Raw genomic sequence first — 24,892 nt, forward strand, 5'->3', positions numbered from 1 at the left:
TTTGCATTATGGGAGATACTGAGTAGCTTGCTCCACCTTTGCAAGGAGTCATCCTGGTGTTGCACCACCTTACCCCAGTTCTGAAGATACTTTCAGGAGCAAACTTTGTTTGCTCACACTTGGATAAAGGCTTAAACTAAATTTGTTATGCCATATCTTGATTACAATCAGCAATAGCAAGTATTGCAGCAGTAAAAAATTAACATGAAAGTAATAATGCAACATGAAATTTTAGAAATAAAAGGACGGAGGAAGTCATACAGATATAATGCACAGAGTGATGCCATATCCTCGACCATCTCTAAAGGTGTATTTTACACCTCAAAACTGGAAGAAGTCCCCAAACAAACATGAATCCAGAAATCTTGCATTTATCCCTCTATAGTGGCAGCACAAACAACAACAACCTGCAATGCAGACACAAGGCAATATGTCAAAAAATGAGCATAAATTCCTTGGCAACTAGCAAAAAAAATCACCATAAGCTGAATATATACCATGAAGCAGGATTTCAAAATGACTTCTGCCAGCCTTGCAGCCACTCAGATGTCTCACTTGATAGCCTCGTGTGCTTTAAAAGTTCCTAGACAGCCTCTGAGGGCAATGTATGTATGTTAAATATTCCTAAGAGTATACCAATGATTTCAAATGGCCCTCACATATAAAAATCCACACAATTTAAGTGAGGTTACTGAGGCCATGTAATTTGTTCACCTTGACCAATCCATCTTTGGTGAAGCCCCACCAAAGTGTGGTGGGGCTTCACCATGCAGTGTTTCTCCTCCAAGCCAGGGAAGGCCAAGCATGTTCATGGAAGACATTTTCAACATTTTGCATAATCTCATCATCAAATTCCTGACATGTACCCTCAAGAGGTTTACAGGATATGATAGTACTACATGAAAAATTTACATCATTACTAACTTCCTATCTAATCAGTCTGTTACTTGGCAAAACCTCCAATATTATCATTATCAGATCTTATTTAAATTAAGGGATATTACATTCCATATCGTTTCTTAGCCGAATAAAAAACTCAGAGTTTCATGCCGAATATAGAAACTATATAAAGTTCGTTACAGCTCCTAGGAGCTGGGTTTCACATTATGGGGAAATATCAAGAATAGTGATCGGAGCTTGCCCCACCCTTACCATGAGTTGACTTAGTGTTGCACTTCCTAAAGGGTCAGTTGTAACCCTATCCAAGTATTTGCTTAAGCTTGGAATCGCCGAACTTTATATAGTTTCTATATTCGGCATGACACTCTGAGTTTCTTATTCGGCTAAGAAACGATATGGAATGTAATATCCCTTAACTTAAATAAGTTATGTTGCCGAATTGAAACCTTTGGCTCTTCATATATTTAGTAATTATCAGATCATATATTTCTATCGTCTAAGGCACCTTGTACCATATCAAATCCACCTATATCTTGGTCTTCCTATGGGTCATTTTCCTGCCAACCTGGCAGAGAACACTTGTTTTGCTAATCTTTCCTTGCCCATTCTGTTTAAGTGACCATACCACCTGAGATTAGCTCTGCTAATGCATTCCCGGATGCCGACAATGTCAAGTTCTTTACTAATATCCTCGTTTTTAATATGATATTGCCATTGATGCCATCTGTTCATGCCTCTAATCTTTCTCAGGGCTCTCATATCTGCAGAGCTCTCAGATCCATAAGTTAAAACTGGTTTAAACTATCTTGTATACAGCTAATTTAGTGTTTTGGCTAATTTCTCTCTTATTCCATATGAATTTATTCAGTTGACTTCCCATCATACCAGCTTTGCTGATTCTGTTGTCTATTTCTATATTTAACTTACCATCTTCAGTAAAAATCGTGCCTAAGTTGCTGAAATGTTTTACTTGTTCCACAGGTTCTCCCTTCACAACACAGTTGACATTTTCAACAATTCTACCTTTTTTCATTGTCTTTGTCTTTTCAATACTGACTGACCTTCATACCATATCTATTACAACAGCTATTCAATTTAGTCAGAGAATCTTGCAGACTTATAGAAGTATAACATCGTCCACATAAAGCAAAGAGTTAACATTAACATCTCCAATTCTGATATCAGGGTTAACACCACTTTCCTTCATAATGTGATCCATATAGATAATGAATAACAGAGGGGATAATGTACATCCTTGTCTCACACCAGATTTAACATTAAACCATCTTCCTGTACTTCCTTCAATTCTAACTGCTGATTTACAACTCAAATAAAGACTAAGTATTGCTTGATATAATGCCCCATTGACACCATATACCTGTAGCGTATTGAATAGCTTTTCTCTTGGCACCTTGTCATATGCCTTTTCCAGATCGACAAAACTTAAATACAGATCTTTGTTATATTCCCATGCTTTCTTCACTATTTGTCGTAAAGTGAAGATCTGATTCTGATAGCCTCTATTTGGCCTAAATCCAGCTTGTTGTTCACTACTTTTCTTTCACAATTCTTCTCAACTGTTTCTCAATTATACATGCATAGATCTTGCCAGGAACACTCAGTAGGGAAACACTTCTGTAATTCTCACATTCAGTTTTATTTCCCTTTTTACATATGGGTACTATTAGAGATCTACTCCAATCATCAGGAATTAGTCGCCTCTGTCCAGGTTTCCTGAACTATGCAGTGCAGCCACTGTAAGACTTTTATACCACCATACTTCAGCATTTCTGGTAGAATATCATCTACTCCTGCTGCCTTTCCATATTTCAAGCCTTTCATGGCTTTTTTTCCTACTTCAAGTATGGATATGTATTCCTGACTGTATGCCTATTGAGTGTTTTTTTACCACTGTGCTATCACTGCTTCTTTCATTTAGCAATTTTTCAAAGTAATTACTCTATACTTCAAGAATATCTTTTTCTCCTGTTTTCATGTCACATTTATCATCTCTAACTCATTTTACAGCACTCTTTCCTCCGTTTCTAAGCTTCTTCAACAACCTCCAGAATATCTTGCCATCTTCTTGATATTTATTTTCTATTTTCCTGCCAAAGTCCTCCTATGACTTTTGTTTAGCTAGTTTTAAACAGTATCTAGCTTTCTTACATTTGTCTCTGTATTCTCGAAAACCACAAGCTGACTTATTTGCCAGGAACTTTTTACATGCTTTCTTCTTTTCCTTCACTGCCTCTTTAACTTCCTGTGTCCACCATAGAGTTCTGATTTTTCTATCCGTGCAGACATCATCACATCTTTCTCTGGCTGAATCAATCAGGGTTTTCTTCATGGCTTGCCACTGAATCGCCAAGGTTTGGTTCCTGTTCTCGAACACTTTCATTTTTTCTTCAATAATCTTTGTGTACTTTAGTCTACAATTCACATCTGAGAGCTGCTCAACTTTTATTTGCTTTAAAACTTTCTTACATGTTATTCTTTTCAATATGAAATTCAATTTTAGCCTGCTCAAGACTAAATGGTGATCATTTCCAGTTTCAAATTCTCTGTACATACACTCTGGTGTCCTGCACCAGGGAGAAAACATCACTAAAACATTATCATAGTCAATGAGACTTTTCTTATTCCTTGCCTCTTCTCTCTATGTGAATTTGTGCACATTTTTATGATGGAACATGGTGTTAGTAATAACCAATCCATGTCCTGAGCAGAAATCCAACAGGTATTTGCCATTATTAATAGTTTGCTCTTTTCTCCCAATTTTCCCAAAATATTTTTTATGTGTGACAATCATTTTCTACTCTGCTATTTAGATCTCCAACAAGGACCAACTTTTCCTTTTTCATTGTGTCAGTTGCTTTTTCTAAAGCATCAAAAAATTCCTCCACTTCTACCTTAGTAGAACCTTCTATGAGACCATAGGCACAATTAAGTCTCATTGTCCAATTCCCCAACTCTGATATTTGCCCACATCATTCTACTTGAGACTGACTGCTATTCAAGAAGATTAGCCTCGTATTTTCTGTTGAATACTATGGCTACTCCTACTTTTCCTTGATTGTCATTTCCTGAATATAACATTTTGTATTTATTGTTCAGAAAGATCTCACCAGTTTTTGTCTTTTTTGTTTCAGTCACCCCTATTATGTCGATCTGGTACTTATCTAATTCCTCAGCTAGCTCCATTTCTTTGCCATTCAGGCTTCTTATGTTGATAGTACTGATCTTTAACTCTGGTAATGTTGAGTTGGGGTGTGTTTTCAGATTTGTTCCAATAGCTGACTTTTCGCTGTTCGCCCAGGTTCCCTGGCGAAAACAACGGGGGCCTTGTTTAACCGGGCAATGCCCCAGCCGGCATGAAATTTTGTCATGTTGTACCATCATTTTCTATATTGGTTTAAGCCAATAAGAATACAATTTGGTCGGCTAAATCCCAAATTTCCAGCCCATCCTCGTTCGTTCAGTATCCAAGTAGATACCTAACAGGGCGCTCCATGAGAAGGTGAGGATTGGACATTAGGTCAGAAGCCATGATCGGTTCTCTACATTCCTTTAAAGGCTATGTGGAGGTCTCCTCTTCAGTTATATAGCTTTGACCCTTCTGCACCCTTTTGCATAATCTCACAATACAAAAGATTCTATAAACCCATGGCTCTTATTAATTTGTCTGCCAAGATATATACCCATATGGAGATGAAAAATTGCTGACATCTTGACCAAATAAGTACAGGGGCTTTTGACTGTCCTACATCTGACTATTGTAATGTGATAATTGAAAATACTCTGAAATTGTTGGTCTTCTTGTGTATGCTTCTGTAGAAACAATGATAAAACATCTATGAATAACCACCCGGTAAAATGTTTGGAAATATATATTAATCTGATTTTTATGTAAGATGCTCGATACAACTGATTGGGAGAAACCTCTTTTCAGTACAATCCTCTGTGTGCAAGTGGATTATGTGTTACTAGATGCTATATGCTTTCCTCAATTTCTAATACAATTCTCCATTCCTTTCAATTTCATACTGTAGAAACTGTGCATGCATGTTTACACTGGCAATGATAAAGATAAGTGAACACTAAAAGCAGGGAATTCAACAACCCCCAAAAAGTTCCTAGATAAAGCCAACATGCTTCATATGCATTTCTGTTAGCACATCCATAATAAAACTGCATGTCAGCCAATTCAATTAATGTGAATTCACCCTTCTCATGAAAAATACTGATGATTTAGAAACAGTGAAAAACACCAAATGCCATTTGCTCAGGGCAAATTTTGCACATCTTGCAATGATTCTGGTTGTTTATGATCATATAATTCATTCAACAATAATATATATATATATATATAAGACATGACAATAAGTTAAGCCAACAAAATAAATTACTTTTTGACAGCATACAAAGTAAAAATGAATTCAAGGACATATAGAATAGAATAATTGGGAGGAGGATGTGCAAGAAGAGGATTCAAGATCAAGTACATTCAAATTTACTTGTGTACGAATGCTTGTGGATATCTAAGCACTAGTAATTTCAGTGCCTAGAGTGAGACCATGGCTCCACTCACTGAAGGTCTGAAATTACTTTAAAACAGCAACATTTTTGGTTGATCCATACCAACATGTTTACCCATTTGTAGTAGATGGCATACCATTCACTGTAACCACCTGCACTATTTCTGTGTATTAACAAGCCTTCAACTTTTGAAAATGCCCATATAGGTTCGTCTCATAACAGGAATCAAACAAGTCTTTTCCAATCAAAGGGGGAGATGTCCCATCATTCTTCAAACTGTGCTATGAAAGTGTCTAACAAGTCAAATTTCATGTTTTTAATAATAATTTTATTAAATGTGTGAACATTTGTCTTTAAAGCATTATTATTAAATGGTACTTTCATTTCATAAAGCATGGAAGTTGGAAAAGTAGCAATATGTAAACAAAATCATTTTTGAAAAAAAAAATGCTATGAGATTTATATTTATTTAGAAAGTGTTTTCCCCACATGGTTAAAAATAAATTATATTCTAGTTTTAATCCCTTACCCATGTGTGAGTAAATATTGCTTGTGACATATCTTTAAGTTGGCTACTTACGTAGATAAAGGCTGTTGATGTAATTGCCTTGGTATCCCATAATGTGAAGCACAACTCCTTTTAGACATGTATATTGCCACATTTTATGGCAAGGGTAACCATCCTGAACAGTTTCAACTTTCATTAAGGTGTCATCAGACAAACATACTCAAAATCAGTACATAAATCACATAGAAGTATCATTAAAAAAACAACAACTAAGAAACAGATATAAGATGTGGTGTTTCGTTTTAAAAGAAGAAGTTGCACTTGACAAGTTATATTCTTGTTTCTATCTCTTACCCAAAAGTACTTGTGCATTAAGTATCTTCACAATGATAGTATACAGAGACCACTGTCTTCATATCCAAGTGCTTTAGTTTCTCCATTGGGGACATTTCCTCCGGGGAGTCCAAAGATTCATCAGGGAGAGCGTGCCAACAGCACTGAACAATTATCCCTTCCAACTACTAACCATGCTCAAACTTGCTTAACTTTTTGCGAACCATTAGAAGCAGAGGCTCTACCAATCGACCAACCTTTGCTCACATACACAGGTCTAACTCCCACCAATGAGACCTCCAAGTTCAAAATCAACAGTAGTTAACCGTCCCATAAATGCATGGCAACATTTTTGTCTGAAAGGTGCTGTGCATTATGGAATACTAACACAATGCTGAATGTGAAGTCAACAACTGCTATATACAGCTAGTCTAGTTGTGAAGATACTTCATATGTAAACTTATCTTTGTCATGCTTAAGTAAAGGAATAAAATAAGAATTTGCTTGTATTTATCAAGCAATGAACAAATTCAAAAATATGAATCATAACAGTTAAATGCAGGGACTGGAAAAATAATACTTTGCCAAAATAACACATAAGAATACTGAGTCTACTTTCTCACTATACTTGTGAATATGTAAGATGAAACTGAACTCTCCAACATCTAGCCCACTAATGATTTAACTTTCACGTTTATAGCAGTAACAACAGGTGATCTCAAACATGCACCAGGATTGATTTCATTCTATAGCATCTATCAATCATTATATGCAATGCATTCAGTTCATCTGATTGGACTAACAGCGATTTCCAAAAAAAAAAATTAAGAAAGGAGAATGTAAACAGTTGTAGTATCTGAATTCAAGTAGTTACTGTATAATAATAAATGCTTTAAAATTTCTTGATGTACAATATAGGACATAAGGTAGCAAGGTGTTTATTAGTGGCATCCAGGTGACTAATGTATTGCGGCATCAGTGTTCTCTCGGTTACGTGCTTCGTCGTGTCGGATTGTCTGTTTAGCGCTGGAAAGCTACGAGGTTTCTTTAGAAAATAAAAATAAAAGGAAAAGAAACTTGTCAATACCATTTGAGACCGGCTAACTCAGACTCTGGCCTAAATAAAGTTTCTCGCACCCTTCGCGTGATTTGGACCCGGTCTTCACTGATAATGGAGGAAAACGATAATACAAATATCATCAGACATCACATAGCATAACTTTAATTTCTTCTAATTTTTCAAGACATCAGATTTTCGACACATACATCAACCATCCCAAAACGTTAATGGATGCACCACTCAGCTTCTGATGAAGGTTCACCTGTTTTCCATTATAATATTGTGAATTACGCGATACAGTATAAAAAAGTGATTATTCAATATTTAGTACTTATAATCAATAAAAATTACTACTTAATTCATAATAAATGTCTTAGGCCTAGTTAGGGTGAAGGCAAGACACTTGCTCACCTTGTCTAAGCATTTAAGTTCTTCTAAAGGATAAACTGTTTTGTCACATCGAGAACACTTTTTTGAGCTCATTGTAGCATGTAGTTCAAATTATTTATCTGTGATATTGTCCAAAAAAAGCCAGCACAGCGGTCTGGATTGTCCAAACGTTGCGCATTAACAAAATTACAAACCACACCACCACTCCCTAATGCTTCAAAATTTACTAGTATTCCCAATTTATACTTCGCGTGAACTGGTTACCACCCAACATTCACTGTACGAACTGTAAGAAGGTCAACTTCATATATAATCCCGAAATATTAAAATAACTTTAATGTGAATTCAATTATTGAAGATAATTACAATAAAATGTATACAGAAATTTTTAAGTGAAAGATACTTTATATGATTGCGAATCGTTGCGCAGACAAGAAACAGAATCCCATTTTAATACCATCCAGTGAGATTTATCATTACTGCGCATGTGCATATATCGCCCTCATTCAGAAGTTGTTCAAGATGTCTAAAAGAGGTAAGACGTGTGAAATTTTGTAATCCAAGCCAGTTTAGTTGAATATTAGCTGTCACAGTTCATTAGCATTTTTTAGTGGTTCTGCATATTAAATAGCAGTAGTGGTTTATGATATTTTTTATAATTTTCTTATTGATTATATTGTTTTAATTTTTCAATCATCAGGCCTAGTATATTTAGTAATCTCTCAATAGAGGCGATTATGTCTTGCATTTTAGTGAATTATTTGCACGTGGTTATTTTTTGTATAAATATTTAATTGTTTTATTTTCCATTATAATATAATATTCTGTTCTCAAAAGTAACTGAACAGTATTCTAAAGAGGACTCATTAGGATTGGAACGCATTTCATTAAATTTATTATAACAGTTCTGTTTTGTTATCAAATTTGTAATAGTATTGTTCAGGTAATGCTTCTTAAAGAATACACGACTAGAACTTTACCGTACCGCACTGTTAGACATCCTTGGTTACAATGACTGTTTTGAAATATTTTGCGTATTGAACAAATTAAAACAAAAAAAAACACGTTGAAATTGTATTTTGTGGAATCGCAAAAGATCTATCATAAAATGATTTGGGATAAATTATTCAGTTTTATTTATCTTATTAGTTTAATTCATTTTGTATATTTCTGCAAATATGCTTTTCGGGATATTTATTATTGTAATCCGCATTTGTAAGAACAACTGCATTCTTGGATGAATGGTCTTTTATAGATAGTAAAAATTTCAAAAATTAACAGAATATCCATTTTAAAGAATCGGATAAGACACTCGCCAAGCATCTAATATTATGTGCCATCTAGTAATTTCTGACTTCTGATCTAACTTGGCCTCTTGTCGTTTCTTTAAGCAGTTGTAATTTCAAGTTGCTGAGTTTCTTTGTCCATTCATATCTCAGTCTTCCACATAGCTGCCTTTTCCAATGATCCATATGCTAGTGTCAAAGAGTGTACATCATTAGTTGTCTGTGCATTATTTAAAAGTATAAATTTATACTTTTAAATATAAATAAAACTGAAGTGTATGCTTATATTTAATGCTTCAGAGGACATTTACCTTTCAGCTTGGCATAGTGGGGCCCTAATTTTTTATGTGAAAAAAAATTAATATTTGAGGTATCTGCAGAATAGATTATTCCCCTGAAATATTTCTGTAAAAATGACACTCCAAAAAAAAATCATAATAAATTGAATTTATCGGAGAGTGTATTTTTTAATGTTTCTAAACAATATTTTAGAAATCGTACAAAATACTTGAACAAATTATTTTGTAGTACTAACAGTCCTCAGTATCAATGTAAGTGGCATTAATTAATAGCTGCTGGGTGGACCCTATACTTTTTAATCTCATCCACAAAATCATGAAAATCAACAGCATTATTATTGTAAGGGAATTAAGGATTATATAATTTGGAAATTCTGGAGAGCAAGCTATTCTTTTTATAATTACTATAGGCTTCTAGTAAATGAATTGGGAATATGTTCACTTGGTCACAGATCATGCATGTGCTCCCTGTCTAGGATAATTTCTCCATACAACAGGATGGTAGCATATTGTACTGCTATAAATAGGTAAGGACTAGATAACCTGAAAATCCTGTCCTAAAGACGAATTTTTTCTTAGTTTCCGATAAGCACCATGTAGTCTTGTACCAGGCAATGAAATTCATCTGCTTGAATATATTCACAAGCATCCATACCAGTGAGATTTGAACAAACATTCTGTTGATTATTATTATTATTCAGGGCCTTCATGGAGTAGTAATTCATAACTTCCAGGGATGGTCCATTCCTTTACTATACAGAACTCAACAGTTTATCTGTCATATCATCAAACTCCATTAGCATGTCCTCAGTCTATCCTTATAGCTAACATAGTACAGTCCTGGTATCATCAGTGCTGTACTATGGTAGCTATAGTCATAATGCTATTTAAGGATATAAATCATATTGGTCTGTTCCAGTCTCATTATCCATCTAATATCCTCTTTTGAAGTCTACCTGGCCTTCTTTCCCATTGGTTTATATTTTATAAATTGTTTAGGATATTGGCCATTTCTATCCAATTTTGTTTGTAATTGTTTAGTTGTTCTTCTATTGATTTTATTTTTAGTTATTTTAAAATATTTTCATTCCTTTTTTTTTTTTTTTTTTTTTGTCTTATAAGTAGTCAACTGCTATTTCCAAGTAAGTTTCTTTTTGTACAATATTTGGATTGAGTGTTTTATCAGGCCTATAATCTGTAAAAATTTTGATGTTTTTATTTATTTTTTCTCTTCCAAGGTAATTAAAAATATTTTTGTGTTCTATTATTGTAATTTGTTTTACTTCTAACTGGAGTTTGTCCACAAAATGCCATTGTTTTGGTTTAATGGAGGAGATACTGATGAGACAACTTTCTCAACAGCCTGTGATAAGTATAAGTCAGTGGATTTGATTTTAGTGTCAGAAGGTACTCATTTAAGGATGCAGCTGTTCTAGCACCCAGTTGGTGACAGTGATCATGCTATATTGGCATGTGGGAAGTTGCTAACTATATTGGCGTTCAAATTATAACAAGTTATTCTGAATTACAAAGCAGAAAGTATAACAACTCAGAGTACTGTGTTTGCTCTTGTGATAGTTACTGAACAAAGATATAATCATTGTGTTGGAAGTTTTGAAAGGATGCATTACATAATGCTTGGACCTGAGAATTCGAATAATAAATAGGGTGCGAGTGAAATGGATGGGAAAGGAAATATTGTGAGAGGAGTTAGTAAACGTATAAAGTGCAGGCTACAAAAATTATGGCTAGTGTATATGAGGGTACAAAAAGAAATTGGCTGTGCAGGCGAAAGTGATTCAAAAGAATTTTACTGTTATGCCACAAGTAAAAGATAAAAATGAATGTAAGAAAATAACACTGAATGTAGAATGCAGTTTGCTAACATCTCTCAGCCAGGCACATTTAACATAATGCTACCACTGCATTGAGTGAAGAGATGGAGGTGCATAAGAAGGTGATTCTAGAGCTGTTGCACAACCAGGATAAGAATTTGGCTATGGCAAATTCTTATCCATGCGCAGTGAAATGCTCAGCTGGATAATTTGAGTCTCAGTTCAGGAAAGATTTCACACCAATGGAAAGAATCTATAATAATCCTATAAATTAAAGATGCCAAGAAATTATATTCTTAGTCTGATCCTTTAACCAAGTGTAAGCAAAATGTTAGTAATAAGGTGTGACACTTTGGGCTACTTGTATGTGGAAATATACAAGTAGCCAAAAATGATATAAATATGACTTCTTCATTATTACGCCCTTGGTATCACTTCTTGGTTTGGTTCCCACTGATGAGACTTCAATAAAGGTCTAATGTGATCTGGGTAGTGATCCCATAATGCATAACATTATACATGTCCATAAGGATATGTGCTTTGCATTATGGGATACTAAAACTGATGTGAAGTCATTAGTATCTATATGGCTTGCTCAGTCGTGAAGTGACTTCACACGCAAACTTTGTTTGCTTACACTTGGATTAAACCAAGAATATCTTGGTATCTTTAATTTATAGTTAACCAAGTGGAAAATTTTTTAATGTATAATAATCCTTTTGCACAAAGGTGGTGCAGAGTGGTAGCTAATTAACCTATCAGTATCTCTGGAGTGGTTGGCAAATTTTTACAGAAATTTGTAAAAACTCGCATAGAGAAATGGTTGATAGACACGTTATACCTTGCAGTTTGTCTTATTTTATAATGTTATCACTGAATTGGATAAAGGAAATGGATACATTATGATCTGTTGGACATTGCTAAAGCATTTGATGGGATACCATGTGAAAGGCTGTTGCATAAACTGGAGAATATGGGAATGAAATATACCGTATATTATCGTGTATAATGCAAACTAGAAATTTTGTTTGAAAACTTGCCCTAAAATGCCATGTCCACGTATAATGCGATCTGTTAATCTTGTTCCATAACATTATAAATAATACAATACGAATTAACGAAAGAAATATTTATTTTAAAACAAAATGTCAAATCCTTTAAATTCTTCATCTTTTGAGTCATCAAACATTTCATTTATAAATTCATCTGTAGGGATTGCGTCATCAGTGTAGCAGTTGTTGTCATCGTCTTCATGCTCTCCATTTTGTTGTGCGTCATCCTTGCTTTCGTATATAACGTGATCTTTGGATCCATCCGTTGAATTACTTATTCCACGTTTAAGAAATGAGCGTTGAATCATTTCAGATGGTATCGAATCCCATACTTCTTTAACCCAGTTGGTGACTAGGTTGATCTCAGGCTTCTGAAAATTCCCACCCTTTGTCATCTTCACCAAACCAGATGACATCCATTCTCTCCATTTTTCACATAAGTGATCTTTAAACGGCTTATTCAAGCTGACATCAAGCGACTGCAAAACGGAAGTTAGACCACCCGGTATGACTGCTAGGTCTGTACGTAGCTCGCGTGCTTTCTCTTTGCTTGCCTCCGTTAAATGCGCCCGGAACATCCCAGACTAGCATGCTTTGTTGGCGTAACAAGCTACCTGGATGTGTGTCCCATACTTGGTCCAGCCACAATTGTACACCTTCTTCATCCATTCAGTCTTTCTGATTGGCTCGAACAATTACACCTGGTGGAAATTTCATATGCTTCGGAATTTTCTTCCTATTAAATATCACTGTCGGCTTTAATTTGATTCCGTCCGCCATGCATGCAGAACAATGGTAAAATGCGTGTTTTCATGTCCAGTTGTTTTTATAAAGACACCCTTTTCACCAACTGAGTTTACTGTTAGCTTCCCAGGCATATCAAAGTACATGGGCGTCTCATCCATATTGCCAATTTGGAAAAGTTCATATCCGTGACGCTTCTGTAATTTTATGATAAATTGAAGGAAGGACCTAACCTTTTTCTTCAAGCTGCTTTGGTAACTTCTGCGCAATTTTTGTTTGGTGTCGTAATGTTAATGCTTTGCGTTCCATAAATCTGTTGCACCACCCAGGCGAAGCAAGAAAAGATGAAATGCCTGGTGTGTCCTTGAATTTACCATTGTTGAGTTGTAGAGCTCAAAAACGAATTGCATTTCTTGTTACTATAATGCCATCTTGTCGTTGTGTCAAAATCCATTCATTTAGCTCTTCTTCGAGTTCTGGAAAGGATGATATATCTCCACGACGGGCACGTTTCGTTTTGGGGATTTTTTCAAGACTGTCTTTTTGTTTACACAAAAGTCTAATATTACTCTCTGCTACACCAAATTCTCTCATAGCAATACTGTTATTATGTTCTTCTGCAACCTGCACGACATGCAATTTAAATCCTGCTTCAAAAGATGAACGTTTATGTTTCTGTTGGCTCGTTTTCAGGCTAGGTTTGTTTAACGAATAATATTTAAAATGAACTCTGGTTAAACCGGTATACCTAACTGTGCACTATCATTCGGTGACAGAGCGCACATTTATGCGCAAATACGATGCGCACACGGTCGCCAAATGCAAGTGGGTCGAGTAGATTTCGGGTTGCATTGGCATTAGGTAGTATATATTGTGTGTGCAAGTCTAATAAGATATTATATTTTTTAGGATCCGCATATAATGCGAACCCCTAACTTTAAGTAGTATTTTTTACCATAAATTTTTCGCATTATATGTGATAACATACGGTAACCTTATTGACTTAAAAATTGGATAACAAACAGGTGGGTATCAAAGTAGTATATAGTTGGACAAATCTGCTGGATTTAAGGTGGCCGGTGATGTGTCCTGGCAATTAGTCCTTGAGCTATTGTTGTTTAATATTATTATTACATGACACCTCCAGGGAGTCCAAAGGCTCATTGAGGGAGAGCACCCACTCTACAACTCTCCGTCCTTACCACTCAATCCACCAACTACTTTCATCTATTGCCATCCACCACCACTAAACATCCATGCCCATGTGCGGGATTCGAACCCACAGCCTTTTGGGAGGAGAGCGAATACACTAACCATGCGGCCAACTAGGCTGAGTGGTTAGCATATAGGTAAGATATGATATTGAGAAGGACATGGTAACAGTGTTACATTTTTTGTTGATGATGCAAAAATTGCATAGTCAACAAAAGGCAATACAATTGGAGATGGTGATGTATATAGCATTTGCAAGGTGATTTGAATAAGCTAGAAATGTGAACAAATGATAATCACTGTCAATTTATTGTTAGTAAGTGTAAAGTTGTGCACTTTGGCATGATGAAATATTTAACAGCACATTATATTTGTTGGATTAGACTTGGAGAAACTGAGACCAGAGACGGAGTTATAGTGGATAGGAAGTTTGAAGTTTGCATAGCAAAAATTACAGATACAACTCAAAGGGTAATTGTGATATTGAGACGCACGTGACATGTGAATGTAAGGAAGCCATTTTGTCTAGAAGACCTTAATATTACTGCATCTGGACTGCTGCGTGCAGAAAGGTTGTTTAATAGTGAAATTATGCACTATGCAATACATAAATATCAACAATCAGCCAGTAAGCATAGGGCTTATTTAACAAAGTGCCATGCATGTGCTTTTGTTTTAAATGTCCACCAGAAACACATAGCCAAAAAAGATGATACTGGTTGCAATGTTCAGTCTTTTGTGGAATACAAGGTTGGATGTAGAGATAATGTATAGTATCTTAATTGGGGGCATAGAAGCAATGGACTGGAGAATGTTGGCATTAGGAAGCATTCAACAGAGAATGAGGAAGCCCTATGACTATAAATGGTTATAAAAAGAACTAGAAAAAGAAGCAATGTTGGTGTACATTATTTGTTAGTGAATGTTTTGTTCAAGTTGAACATCAAATTCCTGATATATACCCTCAAGGGGTGTACAGGATATGATAGTACTACATGTAATGTTGGAGGCTTAATGGATTGCTTACAGCACTCAGAAAGGATTAAAACAGAATTTAATACTTCCTGTATTTCGTCTCAGACACTGAGACATCTTCAGGGATAACAAAAAAACTGCTGTAACATATACACAAATACCACACAATACTAAGCCCAACCACGTGGGTGACCAAAGTCCTATCTAGGTGGAGTGGCCTGGAATGTAAGGTGGGTTCTCTAATGATAAGATCCCACCTTATCATCATCATCAGTTATTTTTGTTATCCCTGAAGATGTCTCAGTGACTGAGACAAAATATAGGAAGTATTAAATTCTGTTTTAATCCTTATTGAGTGCTATATTCAGTCCATGATGTCCTCACAGCACTTAAGACTGCACACGGATAGTACTACATGAAAAATTATATCATTATTAAATTCCTGTCTACAATTTTCCTCCAAATCAGTCTGTTACCTGTCAAGACTCCAACATTATCAGAACTTATATTTCTATCTTCTAAGACACTTTACTGTTACAATCCGCCTATATCTGGGTCTTTTTCCTGCCAACCTGGCAGAGAACACTGGTTTTGCTCATCTTTTCTCTCCCATTCTGTTTAAGTGACCATACCACCTCAGATTAGCTCTGCTAATTCATTACTGGATGCTGACAATGTCAAGTTCTTTCCTAATATCATCGTTTTTAATATGATATTGCTATTGATGCCATCTGTTCACACCCCTAATCTTTCTCAGGACTCTCATATCTGTGGTGTATAGTCTTTGGTCAAGTGTTTTACTTCTGATCCAGCTCTCAGATCCATAAGTTAAAATTGGCTTGAATACTGTCTTGTATACAGCTAATTTCTTTTTATATACTTTCTTCTTTGCTTTCACTGTCCCTTTAACTTCCTGTGTCCACCATGGAGTTCTGATTTTTCTATCCTTGCAGACAACCTCACCACATGCCTGTCTTGCTGAATCAATCAGTGTTTTCAAGGCTTGCCACTGAATCTCCAAGGTTTAGTTCCTGTTCTAAAACTCTCATTTTTTATTGAATAATCTTTGTGTATTTTAGTCTACAGTTCACATCTGAGAGCTGCTCAACTTTTATTTGCTTAAACTTTCTTACAAGTTCTTTTCGATATGAAATTCAATTTTAGCCTGCTCAAGACTAAATGGTGATCACTTCCAGTTACAAATTCTCTGTACATACACTCTGGTGCCCTGCACCAGGGAGAAAACATCACTATCAATAATAACATAGTCAATGAGACTTTTCTTATTCCTTGCCCCTTCTCTCCATGTGAATTTCTGAACATTTTTATGTTGGAACATTGTGTTAGTGATAACCAGTCCATGTCCTGAGCAGAAATCCAACAGGTATTTGAACATTATTAATAGTTTGCTCTCTTTTTCAAATTTTCCCAAAGTCTGACAATTATTTCCTACTCTGCTATTTAGATCCCCAACAAGAACCAATTTTTTCCTTTTTCATTGTGTCAGTTGCTTTATCTAAAGCCTCAAAAAAAATTCTCCACTTCTATCTTAGTAGAATCTTCTATGGGACCATAGGCACAAATAACTCGTCCAGTTCCCTATTCTGTTATTTCCTACAACACTCTACTTGAGACTTACTGCCATACAAGAAGTTTAGCCTCATATTTAGTGTTGAATACTATGGCTACTCTTTCTTTACCTTGATGGTCATTGCCTGAATATAACATTTTGTATTTGTTGCTCAGAAAGATCTCACCAGTTTTTGCCTTTTTTGTTTCAGTCACCCCTATTATATCGATCTGGTACTTATCCAGTTCCTCGGCTAGCTGACTTTTCATTGTTTGCTCTGGTTCCCTGGCAAAAACAACGGGGACCTTGTTTAACCAGGCGACAGCTCAGTCGGCATAAAATTCTGTCGTGTTGTACCATCATTTAATATTGTGGTTTAAACCAATATGAATATAATTTGGTCAGCTAAATCCCATATTGCCAGCCCATCCTCGTTCGTTCAGTATCCAGGTAGATACCTAACAGGGCGCTCCATGAGAAGGTGAGGATTGGACATTAGGTCAGAAGCCGTGATCGGTTCTCTGCATTCCTTTAAAGGCTATGTGGAGGTCTCTTCTGAGTTATAGCTTTAACCCTTAAGCACCTTTTTTTAAAGTGAAATATTGAATTTAAAGAAATTTAGACTGCTCCATTAATGTTTTTTTTTTTTTTTAATGATTGCACATAACTAGAATTTCAGGAGTTTATTATTATTATTATTGTTATTATTATTATTATTACCATGGGCTACTCCAGGAGTCCTTAGACTCATCGAGGGAGGCCCTAAACATGTTCACACAGCTGTTCAACATTCTCACAGTATCTGCCTTGAACTTGCTCACTGTCATAGCACCCACAACAGCCTCTGGCAGCTTATTCCACTCATTTACCACTCTAAAAGTAAAGAACCCAGCTCTAACACCCCTGCTAACCACGCTCTTGCCCAGCTTCCATGGGTGTCCCCTAGTTCTCCCACCACCAGTCCTGATCTCAAAAATATCATCTGAATTAATCCTATAGAATCCTTTTAGCAATTTGAATGTCTCTATCATATCTCCCCTTTTCCGCCTATCAACTAGTTTCTGCAACCCACAAATCTTCAACCTGTTCTCATATGGTTCATTCCATAGACCTGCTATCATCTTAGTCACTCGCCTCTGGATCCTCTCAACCTCCTCCCCATCAAGAAGGAACCGAGGTGACCAAATCTGGTCACAGTAGTCGAGATGAGGTCTTATCAGGGCTCGGTACAGAGGTACAATAACTTGTTTTTCTCTGCTCGTCAAGGTATTTTTCAACAACCAAGTGAGTTGATGAGCTGATTTAGCTACTTTCGCAATGTGCCCCCTAAACTTCATCTCCCTATCCACCAACACTCCCAAGTCCCTGGCCTCATCAATCTCTTGGAGTACAGTTCCACCAATGTGGTATACTGCTGCTAATCTTTTCACTCCGAAATGCATAACCTTACATTTTGTCACATTAAATTGACATCCATTCTCCTTAGTCCAGAACTCCAATCTATCTAAGTCATCTTGCAAGACTTTGACATCTTCTGCATTCACTATCGCCCTACCCAACTTTGCATCATCAGCGAACAAATGAACTGTCCCACTTAGACCCTTCCCTATATCGTTAATGAACAGATTAAACAGCAGTGGTCCAAGAACAGAACCCTGTGGCACACCACTAGTCACAGGCCGTTTTTTGGACTCTACTCCTGAATAAACTACTCTTTGATATCTCTCCATCAACCACCCAGCTATCCATCTCACCAACCCTATATCCATTCCCATATGTTGTAGTTTACGGATTAGAATTCCATGTGGTATCCTGTCAAACGCCTTTGCCAGGTCCAGCAGTATCACTGTAAACCCATTTCCCTTATCCAGTTCAGCCGTCACCTTGTTATAAAATTTGAGCAAGTTACTGAGGCATGATCTACCCTTCACAAAGCCATGCTGTCCTCTGTACAGTATCTCATTTTCATCAATCCATTCCTGTATTTTTCCCTTGACTACTTTCTCCAAGACCTTGACAACGACTCCTGATATGCTGATCGGTCGGTAATTTGCAACCATAGTCTTGGATCCTCCTTTATGCAGTGAAACTATTTTCCCCTCTTTCCATGCCTTCGGGACTAAGCCAGACCTGAGACTCAGATTAAACAACATGGTCAAGGGCACTGATAATTCATTAGCCGCTTCATGCAAGACCCGTGCCGATATACCATCCAATCCCACAGATGTATTCACATTAAGGTTCTGTAATAGACTATTCACCTCCACTTCATTCATCACAATTCCCATATAAACTAATGGTTCCTTCATTTTTTCAACGTCACCACCTGGATGATATACTTTTGCAAAGTGCGCGCTCAGTAACTCCACTATATCGACTGGTTCAGTGAACTCTTTACCATCGTCATTCCTTAAAATCATTTTGCCATGTACAGTTTTTTTTCTTGCTTGTAGCATATTGAAAGAACTGTTTGGGATTCTCTTTTGCTTGCATAGCTAGTTTCCTTTCATAATCGGCTTTTGCTGTTTTTACCACACTCGTTACCCTTCTGGCCTGTACTTTATACCGTTCGTGTGCCTGCAGGTCACCCCTTTCTTTAAATTCCCTCCATAGTTGTTTTTTTTTTTGCAGCTCAAGCTTAATGGTGTTATTCATCCATTTAACCCCTCCTTGTTTCACTATTCGGACCTTAGGTATACCATCAGCCATAACCTCCTGTAAATGCTCTTTGATCACTTCCCATGCTCTATCGACGTCCAGCCCTTGCAGTTGTACATGCCATGGCACTGATCCAAGCAATCTCCTAAGCTTGTCATACTTGCCAGCACGGTAATTCCACATATACCCTGTCTTAATCACAAATTTCACACCTTTAGCCACCTCCCAGGTCAAGACCTTATGATCACTCTCACCAATAGGTGGCAACATGGTCATATTCATTACAGTCAAATTCTCAGATACTATTACCAGGTCAAGCACTCTCACACCCCTAGTATTTTCAATTACATGCTGTTTCAGATAGTTATCCCTTAATAATTGAATAAAATCCATTTCCTTCCTCACATGTGTCCTCTCCTCCTTCCAATCAATGTTACCATAGTTGAAATCCCCCATAATAATTACCCTCCTTCCACTCATTTCATCAATTTGTTTATGCATACCATCTCCACCATCTATTCCATCACCTGGTCTATAGCAGCACCCAACTGTATATTTTATTCTGCCAGTATCAATCTCACACCAAATAGCCTCAAATGAGCTCCTTTCACTATCCTGCAATACTTCAATTCTCCTTGGCTGCAGTTCATCAGCTATCATCAATAACACCCCTCCCCCAATTTTATTCTCTCTGTCCCTCCTAAACATACTATAACCTACACATTCTATCCCACTAACTATATCATCTTCCGTCAGCCATGTTTCACTAATGCCAATAACCTGTGGCATTATTCATATCCAGGAAGAGCCAATCAAGGCCAAAAATTCTTCCTAATACTCCTGGCATTAGTATACATGAATTGCAGTGTTCACTTTGTCCCACCCCTATCTTGATGCATTATTCTAAATATCCCATTCCCATTTTTTGTCCTTATTGTTGGCTCAGGTACATTATATACATTTTTACACTCAACTGTCTCACTGATGTCTGGATATCCCCCCCCCCCCTCCTTGGTAGTTCTAGTTTCCCTGGTTCTGCACATCCATTTTCACTTCATTCAGCAACACTTTTTCCAGTCTCCGCACACCAAGTCCATTCAAATGCAGGCCATCCATCTTGTATAAGTCCTTTCGCCCATCAAACTCATTCCACACGTCCACAAATTCCACACCACACCGTCTGCATAACCTGCGCATAATATCATTTGCGATTATGGCCCTCCTTCTAAACTCCTCTCTGTCATACCGCGGTAACAGACTCACCATTCTAACTCTGTCACTCTTTTCTTTCGCTACCTTTAACAATACTTTCAAGTCCTCTCTCATAAAAAATTTATCACCTTTCAATTCATTCGTACCAGCCACAATTGTTATTTCTTTCACCCTCTGTTTTTTGCACTCTAATGCTCTCACTTACATCCTTAAATTTCGCACCCGGTAAGTACGATTTAGTTACACTCCCATCTATTACTCCTCTTAATAACGAGTCACCATACAACACTCTCTCCTTCATTTCGGAAACTCGCCCACGCTGTTTATTTACGTTAGCCGAATCACTCTGGAAAGAGTATTGCAGGTGCTCTAATTGCCGCTGCGCATCTTGTATCACTGCGCGCAGCCTAGCGATCTCACTTCCTACAAATAATTCCTCGTTTTTTTTATCATTCAAACCATTTTCTCTTTCTGTATAATTGCTCTCACTCTTTCTTAGATCACCGCTCATATTGCCATCTTGTACACCGCAATTCCCTATCGAGCCACTATTTTCACTCGCATTCTGGCTTTCTTCAACCATAACTGTCTCACAACCTGACACATACTTCGACTCCTCACTTTGCATACACTTTCTACACATTCTCCCACCACTATCACTTTCAATCCATACTCCAGCCTCATTCGGGAATGCGGAAAAACATTCCACACACATCACATTGGACAAATTCTATCCCATTATAGTTTTTGAACAATGGCGTCGTATTTTTGGACGCCATTATCTTACGTCGCATTGGCGCCATATTCAAATATATGAAACGTATCGTTAAAGACTAAATTAATTTACGGAATTTACACCAAAATCACACAGACACAACAAGCTACCAAATTTAGACAATATTACGTTATGATTTTTAACATATATTCTAATTTCCATTCAAAATTGTACTTAGCTTTCGGGAGCTCCCTGAAAACAACGACCGTTGCTCTGGTTCCCTGGCAAAAACAACGGGGACCTTGTTTAACCAGGCGACAGCTCAGTCGGCATAAAATTCTGTCATGTTGTACCATCATTTAATATTGTGGTTTAAACCAATATGAATATAATTTGGTCGGCTAAATCCCATATTGCCAGCCCATCCTCGTTTGTTCAGTATCCAGGTAGATACCTAACAGGGCGCTCCATGAGAAGGTGAGGATTGGACATTAGGTCAGAAGCCGTGATCGGTTCTCTGCATTCCTTTAAAGGCTATGTGGAGGTCTCTTCTGAGTTATAGCTTTAACCCTTAAGCACCTTTTTTTTAAAGTTAAAATGGACAAGAGCTTTTCCTTTCTCTTCTAAAAGCACCTTGAGCAGAGCCAGATGGCACAACACATTGGGGAAGGGTGAACCTGATTTCTCTAAAATAAAACTATTTCAACTTGAGTTATCTGGGCTAATGCATGGTGAGAGGATTATTAAGTGCAAGGTGATTCTTCTGCCTCATTCCATCTGTAGGACCTCCCCATTACTTTACAGTTGTCTCTGTCATTAGCTAATGTCTGCTCTCTTGCCTTTGAAGATCAGCTCTTCATCTTCTCTGGCAGCTTTGCCTTCTCTTGGTATTCACTGTGCTTAATTTTGTCATTTTTTTATATGCCCTACAATATTTTGCATAACCTCTCCACTAGTCCTCTAATTCTATCCTTGCTGTGGAGCATATTCTTCTTTCCAAAGGTCTTTTGGGCCACTTGCCACATGATGCTTTTTAATCGTTTTATATCTCACTTCCTTCAGTAAATATCAGGAAAATGCATGTGTTATGTAGCTTTTTTTATCCATACAGGTAAATCTCCTACCAAATTATCTTTATGTAACTTAAAATACTATCCTATGATTCCAAAATTCTTTATTTTGTGTTTTCTTAAAGTTAACTGATTGAACAAGTTAAATCAACCATGAGTGGGCACATTGTGTGTTATTATAGTATGCCCACAGATTCGAGACCCTTCGACTCTTCTGGGATGAGTTTGTTTTTAGTTTGGAAAATTTAGCTTTCCTTTTACGAACATTGTAGTTTTTAAACTAGTACAGCGCCAGACAAGAAAGCATGTGATTTCGCATGTTGGCAAACAATTCGTACATCTTTCATTTCTTTCTCCCCTTCAGGTTGTATCGACTATTCTTGGCAGAAAGCTAAGCAAAGCCCTACAAAGTGTGGGCATACTATAGCATTGTCAAAAAATGTCTCTCTCTCTCTCTCTCTCTTTTTTTTTTTCAGATTTGAGATAATATTACAATGTCATTTTTGTTTTATACAAGTATGCAATTGGGTTAGTTTGTAAGTAAACAAATTTTTTTGTTTAAGTAATGGTATTGTTGGGTGATTTGATTCAGTGCAATGTGTAAATGATTTGTGGAAGGAGAGTGAAACTGGTGAAAGAGAGGGTATTAAATGTTTCGAGTGCCAGTTGGTGAGAACAAAATGAATATTAGTAGAGTAATAGTATCAACAGTGAAATGGAAAATGTTAATGTTGTAGTTAATATGGAATGCAAAGTAGTGGAAATACTGTAAAGCAAAATAGGCCTAAATAAAAAATTAGCATGCTTTGTGAAATCAAAAAGTTGCAGAAGCGGCATGAGATTAGTAGAGCGGTTAAGAGAAACAAGAAGCTGGAATCCTGATAACCTTTTTTTTTTTTTTTTTTTTTTTTTTTTAAGGACGTGGTGGTACTGCTGGTGCAAAGTTTCGTATATCATTGGGTTTACCTGTTGGTGCAATTATTAATTGTGCAGATAACACTGGTAAGTAAATAATTTATTGTTTAGCATGTTCAATTTTTAATATTTTGTATATCAGTCTTTCCTGCTATTAGCCCTTTTGTGGGCATATATATACACACACACACACACACAAGGTGTGACGATTTAATTCCCAGAACAGTCGCGTAGTATCACCCATGTGGTAATTTGGTTGGAGTCGTGTGAGTAATCGTATTTGTACATCTTTTAACTAATGCATATGTAAACCTCAAGCCGATGGCGCCATTTGTTAGTTGGCTATTGCAAAACAATAGAGATCTGCATGTAAACTTTGGTGTAAAAATGTGTGATTGAAATTTGGATCAGCATGTTAACATCAAATTTTATGTAAAAATTGGCCAAACTGCTACTGAAACTTTGGAGTTGTTGAAAGTGGCATGTGGTGTGGGTGCTCTGGAAAAAGTAGAGTGTCCTTGAGTGGCATAAGTGACGAAACCTAGTGCTTCCAGTACAATCCCAAAACAAAATGCTAGAGCATGCAGCGGAAAACCCCATGTTCACTGCATCTGATTTAAAAAAAAAAAAAAAAAATGCATGTCACATTTGCCGTTCAAGACCATGCTGATGACTTCATTGAACAGGGACAAATGGTCAACCCATAATGCTATTCAGAGGTACTGAAAAGTTTACACAATTCTGTTTGGAGAAAAAGGCCTGACAAGTGGATCATCCACCACAACAATGTGCCAAGCCATAGTTCGCTCATCGTGAGAGGGTTTCTGGCCAAAAAATAAATGACTGTATTAAGTCATCCTGCTTATTCACCCAACTTAGCTCCCTGTTATTTCTGTCTGTTTCCAAAATTAGAGACTGCTAAAAAGATGAAGATTTTCTGACATCGCTGATATCCAGCATAATGTGATAAAGGAACTCGAATATTCCAGAAAAATAATTCCAGGCCTGTTTTCAAAAATTGGAACACCATCTAAACCAGTGTATAAATGCACCAGGGGCTGCTTCAAAGGCAACAGTAGCCACTAATGTATAGTTCCGAATGTAGGTGTTTTACAAGTACCGGCCTGGTTGGCCGAGTGGTTAGCGTATCCGCTCTCCGGCCAAAAGGCTGCGGGGTCGAATCCCACTGTGGGCATGGATGTTGATTGTCTGTGAAAATAATGGTGCTGGTATATATGAACGTACTTGCGGTTAGTGGAGTGATGGAGACAGAGAGTTGTAGAGCAGGTGCTCTCCCTTGATGAGTCTTTGGACTCCCTGGAGGTGTTATATAATAATAATTCCGGGTATTAAATTTCTACACCTCGTATGTGTGTATCTTAATTTTCTTAGCTCACAATTTAATAAATGGATTGTCTTGAAATAAATAATTGCTTTCCTTCGTTTTATATTTTTTTAAGTAACGCTAGCTCTTTCAGTAATTTAAAAACATGATTAGCACAGTAGTACTAATATTTAATGATACTTAAAAGTATCATTAAATATTAATGAAACTACATCTTCATTATACCATTACAGCAAACTAATTGAAATAATGTAATTGTCAGAAAGATTAATAC

The 24,892-nt window shown here is 36.7% G+C and overlaps 2 protein-coding genes across 6 annotated transcripts in view; one reads left to right on the forward strand and one right to left on the reverse strand.

Annotated features, from left to right (window-relative positions):
* The window catches only part of Lasp (LIM and SH3 domain protein Lasp), a 287,808-nt gene extending 279,739 nt beyond the window's left edge, over positions 1-8,069 (reverse strand). For all 5 annotated transcript variants that reach the window (XM_090405601.1, XM_090405599.1, XM_090405596.1 and 2 more), the window contains exon 1: positions 7,752-8,069. In XM_090405601.1, the coding sequence (XP_090261727.1) occupies positions 7,752-7,823 (72 nt within the window). In that variant the 5' untranslated portion in view covers positions 7,824-8,069. The remainder of the gene's footprint in view (positions 1-7,751) is intronic.
* Positions 8,070-8,196: 127 nt separating this feature from the next.
* RpL23 (ribosomal protein L23) overlaps positions 8,197-24,892 on the forward strand; it is a 41,228-nt gene continuing 24,532 nt past the window's right edge. Inside the window, exons 1-2 of the mRNA XM_090405602.1 lie at positions 8,197-8,265; positions 23,277-23,360. Coding sequence (XP_090261728.1) covers positions 8,253-8,265; positions 23,277-23,360 — 97 coding nt within the window. The 5' untranslated portion in view covers positions 8,197-8,252. The remainder of the gene's footprint in view (positions 8,266-23,276; positions 23,361-24,892) is intronic.

This window comes from Typopeltis vanoorti, chromosome 15, assembly GCF_054136105.1.
Source record: "Typopeltis vanoorti isolate ZY-2024b chromosome 15, IOZ_Tvanoo_1.0, whole genome shotgun sequence".
Taxonomy (NCBI): domain Eukaryota; kingdom Metazoa; phylum Arthropoda; class Arachnida; order Uropygi; family Thelyphonidae; genus Typopeltis; species Typopeltis vanoorti.